At 42.3% G+C, this 25018-nt stretch overlaps 1 protein-coding gene and 1 long non-coding RNA gene across 11 annotated transcripts in view; one reads left to right on the plus strand and one right to left on the minus strand.

The window, feature by feature from the left end:
- The window catches only part of LOC138746751 (vasoactive intestinal polypeptide receptor-like), a 46318-nt gene extending 23447 nt beyond the window's left edge, over positions 1-22871 (minus strand). Inside the window, exons 1-4 of the mRNA XM_069905125.1 lie at positions 22774-22871; positions 21614-21721; positions 14575-14678; positions 12065-12162 (exon numbers count right to left, since the gene is read on the minus strand). Coding sequence (XP_069761226.1) covers positions 12065-12162; positions 14575-14678; positions 21614-21721; positions 22774-22870 — 407 coding nt within the window. The 5' untranslated portion in view covers position 22871. The remainder of the gene's footprint in view (positions 1-12064; positions 12163-14574; positions 14679-21613; positions 21722-22773) is intronic.
- Positions 1-25018, plus strand: part of LOC138746752 (uncharacterized) — a 96274-nt gene that overhangs the window by 51521 nt on the left and 19735 nt on the right. For 8 of the 10 annotated variants that reach the window (XR_011347105.1, XR_011347099.1, XR_011347097.1 and 5 more), the window contains one exon: positions 22635-22907. This is a non-coding gene — a long non-coding RNA (uncharacterized lncRNA). Of the gene's footprint in view, positions 1-16417; positions 16729-22634; positions 22908-25018 lie in introns of those variants that run through there. The other 2 variants (XR_011347104.1, XR_011347106.1) reach the window with 1 other exon arrangement.

Genomic DNA, 25018 nt, shown 5'->3' on the forward strand with positions numbered 1-25018 from the left:
ACATACAAACTCCTTACAGACAGCGCTGGATTCAAACCCTGGTCCCCATCACTGGCGCTGCAAAGGTGCTGCCCAAATGAGTCCTGTCTAGTCATGTTAACTGATTCAAATTTGGTCTAGAATCTAAACTGGAAAATGATGAGCATAATCTTCTCTCCAATGTATTACCAGTGCCTATGGTTTAACTCACCTTCCAGATTATCTGGTCATTGCACGTTGCTCTACAAGTCACCTGAAGCCACTATTGTCACTAGGGGCCTGCGGGGAGTGCGGACTGCACTGGGTGACATCATCAAAGGGGTTGACCCCAAAATGACTAACAAATTTTTGTGCAGTGTTTTAGCTGAAATGTATTATATTTTATAAAAATATCCCTATAGTTAGTTATAACAACAAAAACATTTCTCGTAAGCCCAGCTGACATGTATCAATAGACCTACAAGGCTAAAACTCGATGCTCATTTACTTTTTGAAACTTCTGATGCGCTCCAGTCAGAGCTGCCACCCCCCTCCTGTCACTCAGAACTGCCATCACCCCCTGCCAACTCAGTGCCATGCCACTGCTGCCCCACCCCACCCCCTCCCCCCACCTCAGCACCACTGTTACCCCGGACACACAAGGAATGTTTCTTCTACACTTGGTACACTCGTACACTTGGTCCATGGAGTGGGGGCGGGTTGTGGGGGGGGGGGGGGAAATGACACCATGAGTTACTGCACCAGGTGACACTAACCCTAGTGACACCACTGCCTAAAGCACACAACTTGGCAGCCACCCCACCGATGTGAATACACTTCAAATAGTATTTAATCAGATGCTAAATGCTTTATGGCATCCTAATTTCCTAATAGGTATAAATGTTCTTTCAAAATGAATTTATAATGAACTTGGCATCAGAAATTATAAGATTTGTAGGTCAAATAATTAGTTGATAATGTGCATGACGAATAGAAATCATCAGTTTTTATTAGCTCTTTGTTTCTACTTCATTTTTTTGTCCTGATTTGGTAATCTCATCAATTTCATTACTTCCTTTGTGTTGTATTGGAAGTAGATTTCTGGATAAGGTCAGGTCAGGTTAGCTGTTCTGTCTGTGAAGCTACACAGGTCTGACACCTTCTGTCATTCCTGTAAATGACGAGTCTTTTTGGTTTTAACTTTGCTATATTTTCATTAAGCTGCATCATTAATTTACAAGTACTAGCAGGGCACCCAAACTCTACAACTATTTTCTGGAGGTAAATACCAGGGAGATACAAGTCCAAACATCGCTATGATTGTTTGAGAATCAAAATACAGTTTTAATAAAACATGAAAATAAGAAACTGTCAGATTATGGTGAGAATGCTCATGTTCTTTGCAAACTGCAGCTGTAGGCATACTCATGCAGTGTACTCATGGAGTTCTTAACCTCGTTGGGCAGGTCCATGAGAAATGGTCACAGAAGAGAGCTGAGATCTGGGACAGATCGTGGTGAGTGGAGGGCAGGCTGGAATGATCAGAACGCTAACTCCTCCTCCTATTTTCTTGCATTCTTCTGCCACTTGAACTTATTCTGCCATGAAGCTGGGTTGTGGCAGCTTTATATTTTAACTCCTACTCTTTAAAACACTTACACAAGCAAACAAATAATCCATCTGTACAGGCTTTGAAAGTTCCAGTCCCCTTCTTTAAACTTAAATGTACACACACACACAGCATGGTAACAGGTCGTTCCAGCCAGTGCCACCTCAATACACCAATTAACCTACAACCCCCAGTAGGTTTCGAAGGGCAGGAAGAAACGGAGCACCCGAAGGAAACTCACGCAGACACAGGTAGAACTCAGAAATCCCTTACAGCCAGTGACGAATTGGAACCAGTGTCACTGATGCTGGTAATAGCATTGCACGAGCTGCTAAGTTAACTTTTTAAAGGAAACACTACCTACTTAGCTTCTACTTAGTGCTTTGCCACCTGCCGCATTAATCTCATAAAACATACAGAAAAGTTCCCAGCAGAAGCAATGATCAATGAGAGAAGCCTTTGACATTCTCACCAACACCCCAGGGCTTGCTTCAATGATCAAGTTCAAATCTGTGGTGCATTTGTGCTCATTTAAATTCTGTCTGCTTTTATTACATCAATCAAGCACCAGGCAACAAGAAGTAAATGTAATTCACTGTGGCTGGTGTGCACGTGCGTTAGTGATGGGAAACGTAGGGTGATCCATAAAATACCTTCTGCGTTTGTAAATTAAAGACCTAATTCAAATAAATTTCATGAATTTCACTTAATTCCTGGGCTTTTTGTATTTGGAAAATATTTTATAAAGTTATTAGACTAATTAAAGAGCTGAAATTTGAGTCCAATATATTTTATTTGGCTGCATTCGCTAGTTATATAGCAAAAGCACTTTGTTGTAATTCGAGCATAAAGCTCCATATTGTTACTTCTACCTTGTCTTCAAAATTCTATCACGTTACAGCCCAATAGATTCCCCCTTGGCAGGGGGGGCACTGAGTTGGGGGGGCTGGGGTCTGACCATTCTGACAGATCCCTCCCTGCTGGACTGTCACACAGTATGTTAAGACAATCATATTCACCGACGTTTAACTAATACAATCACTGAGTTACTCAGTCGTCATAGAGCCACAGATGGATACAGCATAGTAGCAGGCCCTTCGGCCCATTGAGTCTGCACTGACCTTGAGTTCATCCCAGATTTTATTCTGCCCACATTCTCATCAACTCCCCCCACATTCCATCACTGGGGACAATTTATACTGGGCAATTGAATCACCAAACTGCACGTCTTTGGGATGAAGGAGGAAGCAGAGCAACAGGGGAGAAACTCATAGAATGATACAGCACAGAAAACAGGCCATTTGCCCCTTCTAGTCTGTGCCAACCATTATTTTGCTAGTCCCATTGACCTGCTCCCATTCCATAACCCTCCAGACCTCTCCCCTGGGTGAAAGTATGGGGAGAATGTGCAAACTCCACACAGACAGCAGTGGAAGTTAGGACGGAACCCAGATGGTGAAGTAGTGTGGCACACCTATCTGCTAGGCCACCATGCTGCCCTGCTGCTTATGAACCATCTGACCTACCCGTTCCTTCTGAGAACTCTTTGGAAGATGCATTGGGTGAGATGTCATTGAAAGATGATACAAGCATAAAGAGACCTGTGGCAAAAATAGTTGATAAAATTCCACCCTCACTATGCAACAGCTGTCCAGGTGATTTCAGATTCAAAGTTTGTCCACAGAGGATAATTTTGGGTGGCATGGTCTCATGTAGCAGTTGGTGCACATTATTACAGGGCTAGCGATTGGGAAACCCAGAGCACTTTGTCACGTGTTTGTATCTACTTCCTGTCTCTGCGTGGGTTCCCTCTGGGTGCTCAATTTTTAGCCCAGCCTTGAAAATGTACAGGTTAGTAGGTTAATTGGCACATTTGGGTGGCACGGGCCCGAGGGTTGGAAGAGCCTGTTACTGTGCTGTACATCTAATTATTTTAGATCTAATCTAACTACCAAGAAAGGTACAGTGAACGTTTCACATCTGGATCCTTCATCGAGTCTGAAGTACATTCAAGGAGGAAAGATGAATGAGTGGGGGAGAAGCAAAGGTGGGGCTAGTTTACTAGGAAATATTCCAAGCACTTCATTGTTATGGCTGAAACATAGCCACTGACTGTACGAGTATCCATCTGGCCAACTGCAGTGACAGCTCCACCACAGAGTGGCAGTTGTGTCCATCACTGTCTGATGGACACAATGGATGTACCCCATCCAAGTCATCGCTCTGTCGTAACGTTTAATTATTATTACTTTTTTTTGTACCTCACCACTTCACTGCCAACACTAATTTCTTTCGTTAAACTTCGTCAACATTTCTGAAGATCTGTCCTGGGGCCTCCATGTCGATGGGATCATGAAGAAGGGTCTCCAGCAGCTATACTTTGTGTGGAATTTGAGGAGATTCGGTAGGTCACCAAAGGCTCTTGCAAATTTCTCCCGGTGTTCCGTGGAGAGCATTCTGACCGGTTGCATCACTGTCTGGTATGAAGGTGCCAATGCACAGGACAGGGAAAGACTACAGAGAGATGCGAATTCAGCCAGTACTATCGCGAGCACCAGTCTTCACTCCATCAAGAAAGCAGCCTCTATCCTCAAGGTCTTCCACCACCCAGGCCATGCCCTCTTCACATTGCTACCATCAGGAAAGAGGTTCAGGAGCCTGGAGACGAGCACGGAACATTACAAAAACAGCTTCTTCCCCTCCGCCATGAGATTTCTAAATGGACAATGAACCACAGACGCTACTTCACTTTCTCCTCTTTTACACTTCATAATTTTTGAAATCGAATACTTGCACTACTGTCATGCCGTTGCAAAACAAGGAATTTTGTGATGTATTTGACAATAATTCTGACTTACCCTCATTATTCCAGAATTCTGATTTCACTGTGTTCATGAAGATTCATTTCTTGCCCTGCTTCGAATTATTTACCTCAATTGATAGTTTTGTTTTGAGGTTTGCTTCACTGGCCGTGTTCACTCATATCCACTCTCAATTATTCATGTGTGTGCAAATGTTATGTTCATTCAAACAGTTTGATACTGCAATAACATAACCTTAAATCAATTCACTAATCATGAATCATTTGCCTACTGATGCCTCAAAATTAATTTGGAATTTTTTAAAATTTTCACTGTTTTACTGTTGAAAATCATTTCCTTCCAGCGTTTACATGAAAATGGCCATTTTTGGGTAATTGTGGGCCCTGGAATCTGAATGAAGTCTTCAGGGCTCGGGGTCCCAGCTGATCCTGGACACATTTTCTATGATCAGGTGGAATGGATGTCACAGTTTTTCATGCAATGCTCCCTTTGGACATTACGGTGAACACTTCCAAGAAGTCTGCATCCACCCAATGACATGACGTACAGTGAAATTGGACATTTTGGCGCCGGATATTTTGGCAAAAAAAAAGACCTTTGGATATTTTGGCACCTGAAATTTGGCGACAGACATGGCATTTAATTTATTATATTTTAAATTAAATATAATGAACATAAAATTATTAATTTATTATAATTTTAATTAAATATAATGGAATAACACCTCCACACTCCCCTCACCCGCAGTGACATCTTCGCACTCCCATCTCCCCGCAGTATGCAAGACTGTAGGTCTTAATGGGCAACGTGGGTCTTGACAGCAACACTGCGAATGCATTCCCCTCTTCCCAAAGTAACGTCTACACACTCCTCTCTCCCCGCAGTGACATCCCCTAACTATTAGCGCTGAAATGTTCTATACCTGACATACAGTGACCTATGTGCTGAGAAGCCCTGGTTTTAATCATTCTGCCTCCTCCACACATCTTGATCTCTCACAAGAAATTTCCCTACTGACTGACTCGACACTGCACCCCTGCCAAACCCAACCAAGCAATGCCCTGACTACACAGCCTCTACCCCAGGGTCACATAGAATATTATAACACGGTACAGGCCCTGTGGCCCACAATGTTGTGATGACCTACATTAACCTCCCCTAAAAATGCTAAACCCACCCTATCTCTTAGCCCTCTATTTTTCTTTCATTCATGTGGCTGTCTAAGAATCTTTTAAATGCCCCAATTGTTCCAGCCTCAACCACCCCCCTTGGCAAGGCATTCCAGGCACCCGCAACTCTCTGTGTAAAAATAAACTTGCACCTGATGTCTCCCTTAAATTCTCCTCCCTTCACTTTGTACACATGTCCTCTGGTGTTTGCTACTCCCACCTCTCTTGACCTTGTAGACTTCTATTAACCCACCTCTTATCCTTCATCACTCCAAAGAGAAAAGCCCCTAGCTCCACTGACCTTGGCTCATAAGACATATTTTCCAATCCAGGTAAATCTCTTCCGCACCCTCTCCAAAGCTTCCACATCTTTGCTGTAATGGGGTGCCAACTCTTCTTTCTTTCTTTCTTCCTTGCAACCTCCAAGACCCAGGTTCCAACCCCATCAAAATCCCCTTCATCCATTGCTCCTCCCACTCTAGTTACAGAAATGGCCCAATCCCACTCCTCCACCCTTAGGCAACCGTTAACCTGTGCGAGTACAGCCTTCGAGGAGGCTATAGGTCAGCAGGTATGCACTCCCGAGAATATGCAGTTGATGGTGGCTGTAGGCTACCTTTTGAATACTCACTCCACGCCCTCAAAATGAGCTTGGAAACTCTCATCATATTTATCTGTCATTGCAGAGTGGTGAAGCTCCTGTGGTAGAGAAAATTAGGGAATTGATGCAGCTTGGATCAATGGCTTGAGCATCTTTACCTTTTCAACTCTCTGCAGCACCAATTTCCCTGCTGGGATATGCAAGGGACTGCTTCTCATTGTTATTTCCTGACAGCGAGATGGTACAAATTTTTACTTCAGTGTTTGATATTTTGCAATGGTAACAAATTGGGAGATTAAATTCAAATTCAGAATAAGTGGCATGGGCATGCACATTTCTGTAAAATAAATAATGATATTTTTAATTGGAGATGGTTGAACAAGAAGCACCTTAGTCAGAATTTGGGTTCAGGTTCACAGAACATTTAAGGGCAAAATCTCCCAATGATTTTGTGTTCTAGTTTTTCCAATCACACTGCAAAAGTGCTAGCCCGAGATTCTTCAATCTTCTGTCCAGAGGTCACCAAAGCCCAGACATTGAGCCAAGCAAAACTGTTGTCATACACAAATCTGCAAGTACTGGAATCTGAATCTAAACACAATCTGTCCCTCCAGCAGATCTTAGGGTCCAAGTCAACTGATGCCTCAAGGTTGTTGAGCAAGTTGATAGGGTGGTTAAGAAGATGTATAGTGTGTGGCATTGAGTTCAAGATCCATAGGGTAATGTGTAGCTCTATAAAACTCTAGGTAGACCACACTTGGAATATTGCATTCATTTCCCTCACATTATAGAAAGGATATGGAAGTTTTAGAGAAGGTGCAGAGGAGATTTACCAGGATGTAAATATATCCACTTCCCACTCCATCCCCAGAATCATCGTCCCATTTTGTTCGGGCACCTGCCTACATTTTACTCATATCTTGATAAAGGGCTCAAGCCTGAAATATGGTTATGTTTATATTTGCTACATAAAGTATACTGTTTGACCTGCTGATTTTCCCCAGCTTTGTGTTTTTACTTCTATCTCGGTGTCTGGAGATTTTCATGTTTTACCAGGATGTTAACTGGATTAGAAAACAACAGATGAAGAAAGGTTGACCCAGCTAGGACTTTTCTCATTTAGAGCAATAGAGGATGAGAAGCAACTTAGTAGAGGCATACTAGATTATGAGAGGCATAGATAGGGTGGACAGACAGCATGTTTTCCCCAAGGTGGCAATGGCCAATAGGGTGAACAGCAAGCTTTGATAGGATGGACAGCCAAAATGTCTTCCCCAAGATGGCAATAACCAATAGGGTAGACAGCAAGCATTGATAGGATGGACAGCCAAAATGTCTTCCCCAAGGTGGCAATAACCAATAGGGTAGACAGCAAGCATTGATAGGATGAACAGCCAAAATGTCTTCCCCAAGGTGGCAATAACCAATAGGGTAGACAGCAAACATTGATAGGATGGACAGCCAAAATGTCTTCCCCAAGGTGGCAATAACCAATAGGGTAGACAGCAAGCATTGATAGGATGGACAGCCAAAATGTCTTCCCCAAGGTGGCAATAACCAATAGGGTAGACAGCAAGCATTGATAGGATAGACAGCCAAAATGTCTTCCCCAAGGTGGCAATAACCAATAGGGTGGACAGCAAGCATTGATAGGATGGACAGCCAAAATGTCTTCCCCATGCTGGCAATAACCAATAGGGTAGACAGCAAGCACTGATAGGATGGACAGCCAAAATGTCTTCCCCAAGGTGGCAATAACCAATAGGGTGGACAGCAAGCATTGATAGGATGGACAGCCAAAATGTCTTCCCCAAGGTGGCAATGGCCAATAGGGTGGACAGCAAGCATTGATAGGATGGACAGCCAAAATGTCTTCCCCAAGGTGGCAATAACCAATAGGGTGGACAGCAAGCATTGATAAGATGGACAGCCAAAATGTCTTCCCCAAGGTGGCAATGGCCAATAGGGTAGACAGCAAGCATTGATAGGATGGACAGCCAAAATGTCTTCCCCAAGGTGGCAATGGCCAATAGGGTGGACAGCAAGCTTTGATAGGATGGACAGCCAAAATGTCTTCCCCAAGGTGGCAATGACCAATAGGGTGGACAGCAAGCTTTGATAGGATGGACAGCCAAAATGTCTTCCCCAAGGTGGCAATAACCAATAGGGTAGACAGCAAGCATTGATAGGATGGACAGCCAAAATGTCTTCCCCAAGGTGGCAATAACCAATAGGGTAGACAGCAACATGTTTTCCACAGGGTAGAAATAGTCAATGCCAGAAGGCATCTGTTTAAAGTGAATGGAGGAAAGTTTAGGCGAGATGTGCAAGGACATGCTATTTTCAGATGTCAGAGGAATTTCACCAAGGAATCCCAGAGAACGGGGAATTATAAAGAGAAAAGGAATGGAGTAAAGCATCCCAAAGTATGGGGAGTAATAAAGAGAAAAGGAACAGAGTAAAGATTCCCAGAGATCAGGGGCGTATCAAGAGAAAACAAAAGGAGTAAAGAATCCAAGAGAACCGGGACTTATAAAGAGAAAAGGGACAAAGAATCCCAGAGAACGGATATTTATAAAGAGAAAAGGAATGGAGTAAATAATCCTAGAGGATGTGGACTTATAAAGAGAAAAGGAACATGTGTAAAGATTCCCAGAGAACAGCGATTTATAAAGAGAAATGGAACGGAGTAAAGTATCCAAGAAAACGGGGTCTTATAAAGAGAATCTATGAGGACCTGGAAAATCTCAGGATGTACCGACCTAAGAGAGCCTCTGCTTCCTCAGGAGTTTGCGGAGGAGCTAGTGGAGTTGTTCAAGTGAACCGGTACGGACTTGAAGGGCCGACATGGACTGTTTCAGTGCTGTAAACGGTTATATGGTTATATATCAGAGATGTTTGTTACACAGTGAGAGGTTGGTGCCTGGAATGCACTGCCAGGAGTGGTGGTGGAGACTGGTACAATGGGGATATTTATAAGACTCTTAGATAGGCTCATGGATGTAAGAAAAATAGAGGGTTATAGGTGGGAGGGAGGGAAGAATTAAATTATTTGTGGAGTTTGTAGATTGGCACAACATCATGCGCTGAAGGGCCTGTACTGTGCTGTAATGTTTTATGAACTCACAAGATTGAGCAACATCTGTGGGAGAAAAGGAATGATTGATGATTCGGGTTACAACCCTTCATGATTGTTCTGTTTTGATGTAATGTCAACATTACATCCTTGCTCTTGGATACTATCCCTTTAGAAATGAATGCCCAACATTACATTCACTTTCTCACCACTGACTCGACTGGAGGTCAACCTTTTAGGGTATCCTGCATGAGGATTCCTAAGTCCCTTTGAATCTCAGAATTTTGAATTTTCTCCCCATCTAAATAATGGTTGCCCGTCTATTTCTTCTTCCAGTGCATGACTGTACACGTTCCAACATTGTATTCCCTCTGCCACCTCTTTGCCCGTTCTCCTCATCTATCCAAGTCTCTCTGCAACCATTCAGTATCCTCAGCACCACCTCTCCTACCGCCTAGTTTGGTATCATATTTCTTTACTTTTCCTCTGCCGCCCATCACATCCTCATTTCAGTTTATCCTTTCACTCTTCCCTCTGTTGTTCCTGCCTTTCCCTCTCTGATCTTGGATGGCCACTGAAAGAGTCGTAGTGACAAGAAGAATAATGCGGAGATTAGTGAATGAACAAGAGTTTTTTGCCCAGAGTAGTGGAATCTGTAACCAGACGACATAGGTTTAATGTAAAGTTGGGGGAGATATTTAATGGGAACCTGAGGGGTTACATTTTTTTTACACAAGAGGGTGGTGGGTGTATGGAATGAGCTTTGGGAGGGGGTGATTGAGGCAAGTAGTACTGCAAGATTTAAGAAACAAATTGGACAGATACATGGATAGGATTGGGTTAGAGGGATGTGGGTCAAAAGCAGGTAGATGGGGCTAGTGTGGGTGGGATATTTTGGTCAGGTTGGGTCAAAGGGCCTGTTTCTGCACCGTGAGACTGTATGATGGGTACAACGTCACGCTCAAATAATGAGAAGCTGGAGGAACGCAGAGGGTTAGGTGACAGGGTATTGGACAGAAGGTGGGAGAGGTTGAGAGACTGGTGGAGGGAGAGACCACTTTGGTGGAAAGTTAGAGAGTGAGAACAATAGTATGTAAAGAAGAGTTGGAGACAGTGGAACCAAAGGGAGGTGGGGGCAACCAAAAAATTGGAAAAATTCATGTTCATGCTGTCAGGTTTAAGGCTGTATGGGAGGAATATGATATGTTGTCCCTCAGGTTCACCCTGACAATGGGTGAGGCCTTGGACATGTATGTTATTGTAGGAATAGTTAAGGCATGGAAATGGTTGGTTATTGGAAGATCAAGGTGGACTCACACATGGAGCATAGATGTTCAGCAGAGTGGTCACCCAATCTGCATTTGGTCTCACCGATACAGTCTATTAGTTTGGACGATGTGCCTGTCAAGCTCAGTCCAAAGGTAAAACTGCCCAGTCTAAGCTCGAGTGAGAAGCTCCTCCACATTGCATTGGAAGTGAACCTTCAATGAGAGCTATTGGCCCGTAATTCTTTTCCCTCTCAGTGCTATGATTAGAATGATTCCATGAGTTTTATCAATTGGTTTGACTGGATCACTGCTCACCTTACCATCACATCTCCTAACTTTGACAAACCTCTGTGTTTCTTCCTTTCAATGCCTCTGATTCTAGTTATTCATGGTGTCAAGGTTAATTCTATTTTTTTTTGTCATGGTAGATTAGAGTATATGCCAATCGATTCCTGAATCCAAACTGATGTCCCAGGTTGCCTAAGATCACCTGGACAGTTGGGATGGAGGTGGAATTTTACCCTGCCATTCTTGTCACTGGTCTCTTTGAGTCTGTGCTCATCTTTCAATGACAACTTGTCCACCACTCCTAACTGCTTCCATGAGAAATGATGCCAAATGGTTCACAAACAAACTTCCTGCAGTGCAGCACAGGGCGCTGCAGATGGAGCGACTGTCACATAGCACTAGGGTTCAAGTCTGACCTCGGGTGCTAATGTGCAGAGTTTGCACGTTCTCCCATATGCATTTCCCTCCACATCAGTTGCTCCTGTTTCCTCCCACATTCCAATGAACTCACAGTGTGGAAGCAGGCCCTTCAGCCCAACTTGCCCACGCCAACCAAAATGTCCTATCCATACTAGTCCCATCTCCCTGCATTTGGCCCATATCCTTCTAAACCCATCCTATCTATATATCTTTCCAAATAATTAACCATTTTATCAATTAGATAGCACAATTATTCACTGTAAATAGCTTCCAGTGTCGAGAAGAGTGGTGGAACTTGAGCTGAACGGAATGTGGAGAATAGGCACTTGCTTCAGTGCTGTTTGACTCTTTGACTCTACTCTCTATCTACTGTAAACTGCTGGCTATGGATTTTGTTGGTTGTGTACGGTCCTCAGTCATCTTATACAAAGCTGCTTTGTCCACCTCCATATCAAGGCGGTAGATCAGTGGCAGCCTTCTTGTGCCTGAGAGTTGGAGTTGTGGGCTTAGATCCCATTCCACAAACTTGCAATGTTGTAAAATTTTAGTGGGCTATTAGAAAACCTCTGATTTATTATTTTTCCACAAAAGCTGAGCCTTGAATTTTAAACACTTGACTCCAAATACCCTTAGGGTTACATTAATTAGGAATTATTATTATTACCTCTGATTAGACTCGGCATGGTACAAAGTGGTAAAGGAAGTGTGAGAGATGGTAGAGGACATGAATGAGAAATGATCATGTTCAGGTTCATGAGAGTTCATGTGGGGAAATAAGATGAGGCAATCTCTTTCTTTTGTTTTATGATCATGGTGAACAAAATGCCTTTGTAATGTCAGGAGAAGAACCAACCTGAAGAGGCATAGAATGGTGACAGCAACAATCAGGGAGAGGAGAGACAGGCTGTGTCCAACTGTGTAACTAATCTTCACTGCCTGCAGAAATATTCCCTGAATAATAAAAATAATCATTTTCAAGACCAGTCTCATTTGCACAATAAAAGCACAAAGGTACATTATGTGATTAAGCATGTTAAATTCAATAAAAGTTCATTTAATGTTTCTCTAATTTCCTACCTTAAACAGAAAATCTGAAATTATCTTTGTGTTTAGTTTAAAGTTGTCTTTCATAATCCCCATTTTTGGGAGGAGTTGTTAGAGCAGCTTGCACACATACATTTTAAAAATCAAATATTTGCAGGACTTTTGCAGAATGCTTTTTGCAGAGGAGCGACATTCAGCAGGTTGCCTGGGAGAGCCGGTGATCTTTGCAGGCAGGCCAGAACAGTTTTGCTCTCAGAGAGGGAGGGTGTAAAACAGAGAGAGAAGGAGTCACAGAAATCAGTTCCAGAGGGACAACCTGGCAAACTTTGGAAGGCTGTCTGGTCAAAGGAGAAGACTGGTGATCTGAAAGGTGACCTGAAAGAAAGAGGATCACCTGGAGAACCCTGAAGGGGGCAAGTTCTGTCAGCAAAGCTGATTGAGAAGGAATCAGCTGCGGATGTCATGGAAAAGGAATCTCTCTCTGAAAATCAGCAAGAATCCTTTTGAGTGGTAACCATTTGCCTGTTAAACACTAAAGCCTGGTGAACTTTGTTTAATGCTAACTTCTGTGCACAGTACAAGAATTGCCTGCAACCAGTGAGATTGGACTGTGGTCCAAAGAACTTTTCTTATCTTAAATATAGATTACGCACACCTGTGCCTAGTATTAGAGGGGGGATTAATTAGGTTAAGTAATAAGTTAAAGTCTAATGCTGTTTTCTTGTTCAATTATAATTAAAAACAACTTTTGTTGAAGTAACCCTGTGTTGTGGGCGTATCTATTGGTGCTGGTTTTTGGGGTCCTCGGGACTCCGTAACGACAGGAAATCATAAAATAGGTTATATCTAAAAAAAAGTACGTGAAAGGAAACTTTTAAGGCTCTGTGCCCATCTAATGGCAAAACCAGTCCCTTGTAGAAGTCATCACTGATGATAACGAGGGTCTGAAGGCAAAAAAAAACAGAAGCAAAGCACATGCTGGATGGTAGAGACTGAGGTCTATCTTTTTAATGTGCCATGATGTAGTGAAAATGCTTGTTGATGAATTATTCAATCAATCTCTATCAATTAGGGGATTTAAAAGTCTATTAGATAGGCACATGGATTATTATCAAGTTAAAAGATTCTTTTGTGAAATTTTTATCAAGATTTAGTATTAGCAGTGGAGACAGATGTAGAATTATTATTAAAAACTGGGATGGAAAGAAATTCATTTCAGAGATGTATAAATTATTACAAAAGGAGGCTTGAAAAGAAGAGTTCATAAATCAAGACATAAGTAGGAGGTAGATTTAAATAAGTAAAGAAATGAACGTAGATGGATTCAGAGATGTAGAGAGAGTATGAGAAGTACAAGAAATGTGAGATATCAGTTAGTTCAATATAATTTTATTCATCATTTATATTTAACACCACAAAAGTTACACAATATGAATTATATTTATTCAGATTTATGCTTTAGATGTGGACAAGAAGTTGGTATTTTTTTTGTATTTGTCTTGGCAGTGTTCCACAATTAAACCGTTTGGCTCAATTTGCATAATTTATTAGAACGAATAATTGGAGTAAGATTCCCAGAGAATCCAATGTTATTTTTACTGAGAGATGTTGGAGGAACTAAACCTAAATTAAAATTGAATATGTATCAAGTAAAATTTGTTCAAATTGCCATGACAATAGCTAGAAAATTTTTTGCTATAACTTGGAAGTCGGATACTGATTTGGGAACGGACAGATGGCAGGCAGAAGTTCGGAGTCGCATTCCACTTGAGAAAATTAGTTACAATTTAAGATATAAATATCATACATTTTGTGAAATATGGAGTGCATATTTACAAACTGTTGGTATTAAAATTTAAATGAATCTCAAACATTCCCTTTCTATTATGTGTCTCTATGAATATATCTGTTGAAAGTTCTAGAAACTGAAGAGCTCCTGTTGTGCCCTTCTTGTCCCTTTACTTTTTTCTTAGTTTGTAGGGGGTTGAGGAAGGGATGGGGGAATTTATAGGTTTTTCTTTCTTTTGTATTTCTTCACTTTGTTTTTTTTTATAAAATTCCACATGTACTTGGATTAAGTTTGAAACATTGTGATATGTTTGTTAAGTGGTTTTATATTAAATAAAATATTTTTTAAAATAGGCACATGGATGTAAGAAAAATACGGGGGGGGGGAGGTTTTGACTGTGAGTGAGTGAAGGGCTGGATTGATCGTGGAATAGGTTTATATCGGTCTGCACAACATTGTAGGCCAATGGGTCCATACTGTGTCCTATGTTCTTAATACTGAAATGCCAACTATGGAAGGAAAACACTGACCTTGATGTTGTCTTCCACGTTGTGGATGTTGATTCCACAAGCCACAGAGTAGGAGTGAAGCAGTTCAGTCCAACCCTCTTCAGTGCATTGTCTGCTTACATTCCCTGTGGCAAAAGTGACATTATTAGAACTGACTGACTGTCCAATTGCACAGGTGAACCGATGAATCAGTCTGCTATTGTGGATATTTTCTGATGATATGTCCAAAATCATTATGCTTTTCTATTTCAAGTTAGCACCATTGGGGAAGAAGTGAAAAATATTGCTTGAGATCGATCTACAAGGGATTAAGTCAATTACATATTCAGGATATGAGCAACTTAGAACTCGAAATAGGATGTCCTATTGGTTGACAATAGCTTGTCAACCTGTCCGAATAAATGAGTGAATCAGTTCCAGCTTGGAGGTGAAGTGTGAAGCATTCATAATGAAATATACCATCAAGGAACAGTTACGGACAATTCCCAGAATAATGATGGAAGATTCCTTCAGTACATCAGTTGAGGAGGTGCTCACATCAACAGCAAGATGTAAAGCAATATTTCCCTGACTTTGAAACACAAAACAAAATAGGATGTTGTGGGGAACATGTACTGTTATGAATAACTTTATTCCTTGACTACCATTGTTAAAAAAATTAATGGGATCTTGCTTTGCCATGTTTCCCTGCGATTCAAATGCAGCAATAGTTAAGTACATTTCACTGGTTGCAAAGGATGTTCAGATGTGATGGTGAAAATGACAACTCTCCTTCTCTTTGAATTCCAACATCACCTGCTTCTGTTCAATTCTGGAGAGTGGGGACAGGATTGGGGAGTAGTTGTTGGGGTGTGAGGTGATGGGGAAGAGTGAAAGGTGGGGTGGAACAAATGCAATGCTTATATAATAGGGTGAAATCATGTAGTCATGAAATGGCCAGTTGAAGCCTTATAATGGGTTTTATTTTCTGAATCCATTATATTACAAGAATATCCCAACATTCCCGCAACACTGTTAAATATTTATTAAGGGAAATAACTAGGAATTTTGGAATAAATGTCAAATAATCCTAATAAAGTTCAAGTTCTTGTTTATCATTATCTGACTGCACATATACAAACGGACTGTTTCTATATACACACACACCCCATAATTGTCACATGTATGCACAAAGATAAACTTTAAAGTAAATACAGTAAAAAATCTAAAATCCAGACTGCTCAGGTATTGGGTTGGTCCAGATATTTGGAGGAATAAGGAAGAAATGAAAAGGTACATGTTGATAGTTTATTCATTAGTAAGAATAATTTGCATTTCTGTAGCTCCTTTCACCAATTCAGGATATTTTAGTAGCCTCCAAGATACACCTTGCAGCCAGCAGATTTTGTACAGCAAACAGCAATAACAATCCATTTTGCGTTGTACAGTACAGGACTGGAGTAATACTCAAGGAATGGAGGAGCTCTCCAGACAACAATATACAATGTAAGGATGACATTTGTTCCTGAGATAATTTTTTGAGGAAGAAATATTAACTAAGGGAGATGGAAGAAACCTTCATCTCCTCTTCAAAATATTACATGGTTGTTGGGTTAATGTTTAATTCAAAGACACACCTCAAAGAGGAGCAGCAGTCTTTGTGAACTGCACTGAATTGGCAGACAGATTTTGCAGAGTTCCCTCTAGACGCCCTCCCGCAAACCCCCCCCCCCACCCACTGATAATTTGCATTTTTAATTTAATTTATTCTATTGTAGTTTGTTGTACTTTTAACAAAGTACCTGTTTTGCTACAAGTAAGAACTTTAGTGCACACGTGTACTTCACTTCTGTGCATGACAATAACCTCATTATTCTTATTACAGGTCAGAAGGGTAGCGCTCAGCTCTCGTTGTGGAGCAGGAAAGTGGTGCTTGTGGGCTACAAGCCTGGAGCTCCCAGTAGATGGCTGGGAATTTGGAGAATGTCCCACTAAGTTAAATTAGCCAAGAGTCTGATCTCTCGGGATGTGCTTTGTTCATCTATGTTTAACTCTGTGTGAATCGCTGCAGCAAATATTGCTCAAAGGAAGAGTTGATACAAACATTGTCAAAATGGTGCCCAAAAATAAAAGCCATGATGAGCGTTCTGAATCAACTCCTTAATGAATGCCCGTGGAGGAGATGTGTCTTTGCATTATAATGCAAGATTGAAAGCATACTGGTGCTCAAGTGCATCGAGGAAGCAATGATTATCCCCTTGGCCTCCTGTGAAGTGCTCCTACTGGGACAAGGCTAAAGCATTGAGAGACATTCTTTCCATTTTGTTTTATATTCTCCCGAATATTTTGTGCCAGATTGTCATGAAGCCTATCGCTTCCCACGCCTTTTCAAAACTGCTTTCACAAAATATAGGAGCAGAAGTAGCCCCATTGAGTCTGCTCTGCCATTCTATCATGACCTGATCCATGCACCCACTCAGCTCCACTCCCCTGCTTTCTCCCTGTAATCTTGCTGCCTTAACTAATCAAATGCCTGCCAATCCCTGCCTTAAATACCCCCAATGACCTCGCTTCCACAGCTGCCTGAAGGCACAGACAGAACTAGGGAACGGTGACAGGGGAAGAAGTGAGGGGGGAGGGTTTAACAAGAGCCAGAGAAGTTAATATTAATGCCATCTGGTTGGAGGGTGCCCAGACAGGATACGAGGGGGTGTTCCTCAAATTTGTGAGTTGTCTCAGTCTGGCAGTGCATAAGGACCATGGACATACATATCAGGAAGGGAATGGGTTTGGAAATTGAAATGGGTGGCTACTGGATCAGAGTTGAGATGCTCAACCAAGCAATCTCCTATGACTTCCCCCATTGCCTTCCCCCACCTCCGTCTCTCCCTTCCCTGTCTCCTTTTACACAAACATGATAAATTCTACCCTGTCCCTTATCATACCCAATGAACACTTGTGTTGGTCTGGGTTCCTTCCCCAGCTGGCGCTGTCTGAATTCTGAGACTTCCTGCTTCTGGCTCATTCTGCTTCTTCCTTGAAGAATGACTCGGGCCTGAAACGTCCGAGATAATGTCTTTGTCTCCTATGAGCACTGAAAAGACTGGCTGGGTTCCTCCAGTATTTATATGTTTTTATTACAATCAAAGTCTGCAGACTTCTGTGTTTTACCACGAAACATTGGTTACCTTTACTTCCCAGAGATGCTGCATGACCTGCTGAGTTTCTCCAGCACTTTTGAGTATTGCACTCGAACTCTGCACCTGCATGTGTTTAATTCAACACAAACCACCTCCCCCCTGTCCCCTCCCTGGGAAATGTGTCAGAACTAGGACAGAAGTAGGCCATGCTCTGAGGTTGCACCTTTCTGCTGTTTATTATTAGTCAGGAACATCCTTGCTGAAAATACCTGTGTTTGGAGTTTCAGTAAAGACCGGACTCATCTGATCACTGATCACTGTGATCCAAGATGAACAGCATGTGATCGACATCCACGGACGGGGCCAGCCAGGGATGAGCCGAAGGTGACTAGACGAAGAGACTCCTTGTGCGTGATGGCTTGAGGTCTCTCCCCCTGACGTCGCCCCCTCCAATGCCAATGCAAATTGGGACTAGGTGTCGCGGAGATGCAATGGAGAGCAGGCAGCTGGATAGGGGGCCGGCAGCGGTGACTAACTCGGAGGAGGTGGTCTCATCCTTGACAGTTCCCTGTCTCCAAAGGGCTGAAGGGCCTGTCTTTTCTTTCTCTTTTTTTCTACAAGGTGACATGTGGTACTCTTTGTGAGCCTTCGAATGGTATGCAAATCTTTTCATTATATCTCTTGGTACACATTGATAATAAACCAATGCGTCCATCCAGGGAAAATGCTTCAATGAGCTGAGACCTCGGTCTCTTGGTCCCCTGTGGAGCACTCCCTATCCCCTTGCTTCCCTTGCTGGATATTTCCCAGGGTAGGTCATGGACTTCTGCTTGGCATCAAACTCCAAAAAAAGCTAACCAGGTCAGGTTACCTGACCACTGGACTTCTTGACAGATTTGCATCCTACAGGGACTCTTCAGAAGCAAAGGTATACAAGCCAATTGAAAAGTGGGTGAAACATGGAAAGTGATTTTAGTAAAAACAACACTGGAGAACCTCATCGATCACACAGGGTACTTCATATAGCAAAGATAGAGATACCTAACCAACCTCTCAAGCCTTAGCCCTAAAATACATATGACCTGGGAGTGCTCATGTAAGATAGCCTGTAGGTAAATGTATGTTGAGACGGTGGTGAAGAAGGCAAATGCGATGCTGGCGTTCATTTCAAGAGGAATAGAATATAAGAGCAGAGATGTGATGTTGAGATTTTATAAGGCCCTGGTGAGACCTCACGGTGTTTTGTGAGCAGTTTTGGGCTCTTCATTTAAGAAAGGATTTGCTGATGTTGTCGACGGTTCAAAGGAGGTTCACTAGGATGATTCCAGGAATGAAAGAGTTTTCATATGAGAAGTGTTTGACAGATCTTGGCCTGTACTCGTTGGAATTCACAAGAATGAGTGGGGATCTCATTGAAACATTTTGAATGTTGAAAGGCATGGACGGTGTAGATGTAGAATGGTTGTTTCCCATGGTGAGAGAGTCGAGGACAAAAGGGCACAATTTCAGGTTTGAAGAGTGTTCGCTTAGAATAGAGATGCGTAGAAATTTCTTCAGCCAGAGGATGGTAAATCTATGGAATTTGTGCCACAGGCAGTTGTGGAGGCTGGATCATTGAGTGTATTTACGACAGAGATTGATAAGTTCTTGTTTAGCCAGGGCATCAAACATTTTGGGGAGAAGGCCAGGCAGAAGGGCTGAGTGGGGAAATGGATCAGCTCGTGATTAAATGGTGGGGAGAATCAATGGGCTGAATGGCCTATTTCTGCTCCTACGTCTGATAGTCTAACCAACACTTAAGGTGTGAGCCAAAAGATAGATAACCAACAAAGGGCTCAAGCCCAAAACATTGGTTAACTATCTTTAATTGACAAAAGAGTTTGTTCCACCTTCATTCATTGGGTAAACGGTGGCGCTTTACCAGTTTCCCACAGCCTAAACTCAGTGTCCACAGAAGTGAAGGGGCTCAAGGGTCTGGAAAGTCTCCTGGGTCCCTGTCCTCTTTGGCATGTCTCCATATTTCACAGGAGGGTAGAGTAAGGGAAGCCCGTTTTCAGAGAAAGCTGCATTGACTGAGCTTTCTGTTCAACTTTCAAAGTCCGTTAACCTGGACAAGCAAGATACGTAGAGAATGGAGAATGTAGTCTGCTGCACTTCTCCTCATCCTCACACTCGACTTGAGATAAATCCTTCCTTGCTTCTCTTTCTTGCCTTGAAGATGGTGCCTCTTTGTGGGTCTTTACAGGGCAAGCAGAGAAAAGCAATGTTTACATCTTTTGTCAATAAAAGAGTCTTGATTATTCTTTCAAAATGATGGAAGTATTTCTGATTGCAGAAACCCCCCAGAAAAGGAGACAATTCCCTTTACAGTTGTTCTATAGAACATTACAGCAGAGACAACAGGCCCTTTGACCTTCTAGTTTGTGCTAAATTATTATTCTGCCTCATCTTACTGGCCTGCACCTGGACCATAGGCCTCCCATTAATGTACTGTCCAAATTTCTCTTAAATGGTAAAAATGAGCCATCATTCACCACTTCAGCTGGCAGCTCATTTCGCACTCTCACTATTCTCCCTAATGTTCCCCCTAAACCTTTCCCCTTTCACCCTTAATCCATGACCTCTGGTTTGTATCTCACTTATCATCAATGGAAAAAGCCTCGTTGCATTTACTCTATCTATACGCCTCATCATTATGTATACCTCTATCAAATCTCCCCTTCGCTCCAGGAAATAAAGTCCTAATCTGTTTAATCTTTCCCTGCAACTCAGTTCCTGAAGTTATGACAACATCCTGCTAAAGCTTCTCTCACTCCTTCAGTCCACTTCACCCAAACTTTGAATTTGGTATTTAATACACTGGTATGGTGTAAAATACCCATTCCAACTTCCACTAACTTTCTCCAAGTTCTTAAGTCACGGTGACCGCAATTCACATGATACACCATGACATAGGATTGGAATTAGGCCATTTGGCCAATCAGGACTTATTTAGTATCCTTTTCAATCCCATTTTCTTAACTTCTCCTTGATCCCTTCCTACCTTCATCTTGAATATCCCCAATGACTGGCCTCCACAGTCGTCTGCAGCAACAAATTCCAAAGATTCATCATCCCCTGGGTAAAGAAATTCCTCCACATCTCTAATCTAAAGGGACATTTTTATATTCTGAGACTGTGCCCTTTGGTCTCAGACTCCCCCCACCACAGGAAACATCTTCTCCATGTCTACTCTATCCAGTCCTTTCTGTATTCGATAGCTTTCATTGAGATCCTCCTCATTGTTCTAAACTCCAGTGAGTACAGTCCCAGAACCATCAAATGTCCCTTTGATTCCAGGGGTTATTCTAGTAAACTTCCTCTGCACTATCTCCAACGTTAACACATCCTTCATTAGGTAAGGAGCCCAGACATGCTCACAATTCTTCAAATGTGGACTAATCAATGCCTTACAAGGCTTCAACATTACACCTCTGCTTTTATATTGTATCCCTTTAAAAATGATTGCTAGAATTGCATTTGCCTTCCCTAGTACCAACTTTGAGGGAGTCCAACTGCCCCTTCAATTTTTGGACTCATTGCCCTTTTAGAAAATAGTCTACACTTTATTCTTTCTACCAAAGAGCGTGATCGTGTACTTGCTACACTGCATTCCATCTGTCATTTCCTTGCCAAATGTCATAACCTGTCTCAGTCCTTCTGTAGACTCAACATAACTTTTCTCTCCTCTGATTTTTGTATCGTCCGCAAATTTGGCCACAAAGGCATCAATTCCATCATCCAAATCATTAACCTACAACCTGAGAAGAAATGGCCCCAGCACTGTAACACCACTGGTCACCGATAGTCATCCAGAAAGGCCCCTTTCTACCTCCTGCCAGTCAGCCAATCCATGGAGAACTGTAAAGAGTTATCACATGCTCTCAAATCTGATGTCTCACCTGGTTGGTCTGTGAACTGCAGGAGAATTCTGGGACAAGGAAGAACCACGGTCACTCCAGTAGCTGAAGCTGGCCAGCAGGAGAGGTTGTCCCACATGGAGTGACATCCTGAGTTGGGGGAGAGAAGGATAAGGCATTAGAGAAAGAGTAGCAGAGGAAGTTAGATAACAATGTACGAGTGTGCTGGAGAAACCCAGCAGGTCGTTCAGCATCCATAGGAATAACTCCTTTACTTCCTATAGGCGCTGTCTTACCTACTGAGTTTCTCCAGTACGTTTGTGTTTTGCCCTCGACCCCACCACCAGCAGACTTTCTTGTTTAACCAGTTTGAGGTAAAACATGGGAACAAGAGAAAGAAATTTACAACTCACTTGAAATAAACTGGGAGGAAAGAACATAAGAGATAGGAGCAGGAGTAAAACAACTGACCCCCCCCCCCTCTTGCTTGCTCCACCATTCAGTAGAGTTACCGCTGACCTAATCGGCCTTACCACCACCCCTCCAGACCCCTCCCCATTCCTCCTGACTACCAAACAGCTTAAATGTTGGGGATATATTTGATGCTCCTTCTCCACAGTTCTCTCAAGAGGTTCCAGTCTGAAATGTATCCTTCTTCCCTGTAATAGCATCACTCTAACCGCTACGTTAATTGACCCGCCCCTCATAATTTTTAATATAAGAACTAATCCAGGACATTTGCTAAAGTATCCCCATGATGTGTGATTTGACATAATGATAACATAATGAAAATGTTATTCAATAAATAGGGGCACACGAGACCCAGATTCGAATCCAGCGCTGTCTGTAAGGAGTTTATACGTTCTCCTCATGGCCACGTGGGTTTCCTCCATGCGCTCTGGTTTCCTCCCCACATTCCAAAGATTTATGATGTTAAGAGGCTAATTGGTCAAATAGGTATTTGCAGCGCGGGCTCATGTGTCAGTTGTGCTGTATCTCTAAATTAAAATTAAATTTAATCACCTCACTTCATGAGGAATTGTGTTGAAATTTTTGTACCCAGATAGGTGAACAGGAGTTGGTCAGCCTGGTCACTTCCTTGACAATCGAAGGAGATGAAACATTCAGAACAAATCCCATTCTGCTTTACTGAAAGTCCTCACAGAGACAAGTCCTTTCTTGAGCTTCAATATTTCACTCACCGGAGTCGTCTTCTGGATGGAGGGTTGAGACATCTGAAAGGCACGTTTCCTCTGCCAACAGGATCTCGATCAGGGGCTCACAGTCAGGGTGGACCATCACTGCCTGCAGAACAAATTCAAGAAATTTGCTGATTGTGAGTTTATCATCATATACAATGTACCTATGGACTAAAATTATGCACAGAATTAGATGAGCTGATGGTACTTTTTCTGTGCTGTAGTGCTCTATGGTTCTTTGGTTCTCATTTGTAATTGCTGCAGCCGAACAGGGATTTCGTAAAACAAATCTGCAATAGGTGTTATCCTGGAGCAAAACAAGAATGACTTTGCAATAGAGCACCATCCTTATGTAGTGTTGGAGCTGTCCATGATTATTGTAACAGGGAGTTATGTAACTATGAGAGTTGGTTGTCATGTACAGATGATCCAGCCATGCAGCGAGAAGAGTCTAAATCAGTGGTTCTCAACCTTTTTCTTTCCACTCACGCACCACTTTAAGTAATCCCTATGCCATCGGTGCTCTGTGATATCTAAGGGATTTCTTAAGGTGGTAAGTGGGTGGGAAGGGAAGCTTTAGACCCAATTGTTACTGAAATATTTTACTTGAGAAAAATGGTCATTGGCCCATTTCCTTGGGAGTTATGAAACCGTGCACATAACGAGTCAATGAGGGACGATTAAAACTATGGTTTTCAATCTTTTTCTTTCCACCCACGTACCACCTTAAGCAATCCCTTACTAATCACAGAGCACTTCTGGCCTAGGGAATACTTAAAATGGGATGTGAGTGGAAAGAAAATAGTTGAGAACCACTGCTTTAAATGATGTTCTCTAATCCAGGCAACATCCTGGTTACTCTTCTCTGCCATCACTCTAAAGCATCTACATCCTTCATGCAATGAGGTGACCTGAACTGAACGTAATACTTCAATTGTCTGGATTTGTTTCCTACTTTTGGAGAAGACAAGCCTGTGCTATTGTTGGGTAGATGTCCTTATGTTAACTCTTCTTCCAAAGCCTGGCTTAAGGCTCCAGTTCTGGCATCTAAAAGTTGGCTGTGGTGAGGGGACGGCACGATGCTCCAGCCTGCTGAGTAATACTCCGATATCTCGTGGAGTGAATCATATTGACTGATAATTGTCTTCAGTGATGGTGGTCACTTCATGGGAAGCCTCATCTTAACCATGCAGTTAGTACTCCTGTGCTGAGTTCTGCCTTTGATCCTGTTACTCACTTATCTAAAGCTTAAGGCACTGAATGAAATGCATTTGAAGTGAATGGTAGATTCAAACAGCCCAGTGATCCACACCAATCCTATAGTCCAAACAAGTACACCACTACTGTCTCTTACTTCATCAGCAAGTAATACAAACCTTAGTGATGTAGTTGACGGTAAGGAAGACCCCGCCAAAGCTTTCACAGGGAACTGGACCAACTGGTAAAATGGGCTGAAAACAGCAAGTGTGAAGTATTTCACTTTGGGAGGTCAAACCAACGTAGGAGATACACAGTAAATAGTCGGCCACTGAGGAGTGCGTAGAACAGATGGATTTCCTAGACATTTGCAAACACCACAGGGGAACATGTTATTGTAAACACAAAATTGCCAGGTGCGTGAAACTTGTAAGGGTCCCACGCAAACCCCTGCTCAAAGGTGTACAAAAGTACAATGAACACTCCGATGCTTTGATTGGGGTTCAGTGTCGAGAACGAGTTATTAAACTCTTTCTTTTATCATCCATCACTTCTGTTAGTATTACCAAGGTTAAATAAAGAAATTGTTGTACACTTAATTGGTTCTGCTGTTTTCTGCTGTTTGCTTTATTACAGCGTGGGCTGACTTTAACATCTCATTGTTTTCTTAATATCCCATTAGCTGCCCTTTTTGCATTTCTCTTTCCTGCAAGCATACTTTTCTTTTTTAACTGTGTTTTTAGAGGATTTTAAGATCTGCCAAAAAAAACTTGATCAAACTTGGAACAAATGGCATGTTGCACAGTTTTAACTTAAGAGTAGGGATTGTAGAGCTCGTCGAAAGAACCAAAGACTTGTTGATCCAAACCAAGGCTTTTATTAGCAAAAGACCGGAGCTCTTCACAGGTGGCCGACCAGTCCGGAATGATCCGACCTGGCTAGGGACACAACCCTTTAAGGCCCAAACAATAGGTGTGGCTTAGCTCTCAGCCAATCGCTGTAAGCACAGTCTAGATACAGTAACTATATACACTATGTACATTGGTGATAG

This window comes from Narcine bancroftii, chromosome 12, assembly GCF_036971445.1.
Source record: "Narcine bancroftii isolate sNarBan1 chromosome 12, sNarBan1.hap1, whole genome shotgun sequence".
Taxonomy (NCBI): Eukaryota; Metazoa; Chordata; class Chondrichthyes; order Torpediniformes; family Narcinidae; genus Narcine; species Narcine bancroftii.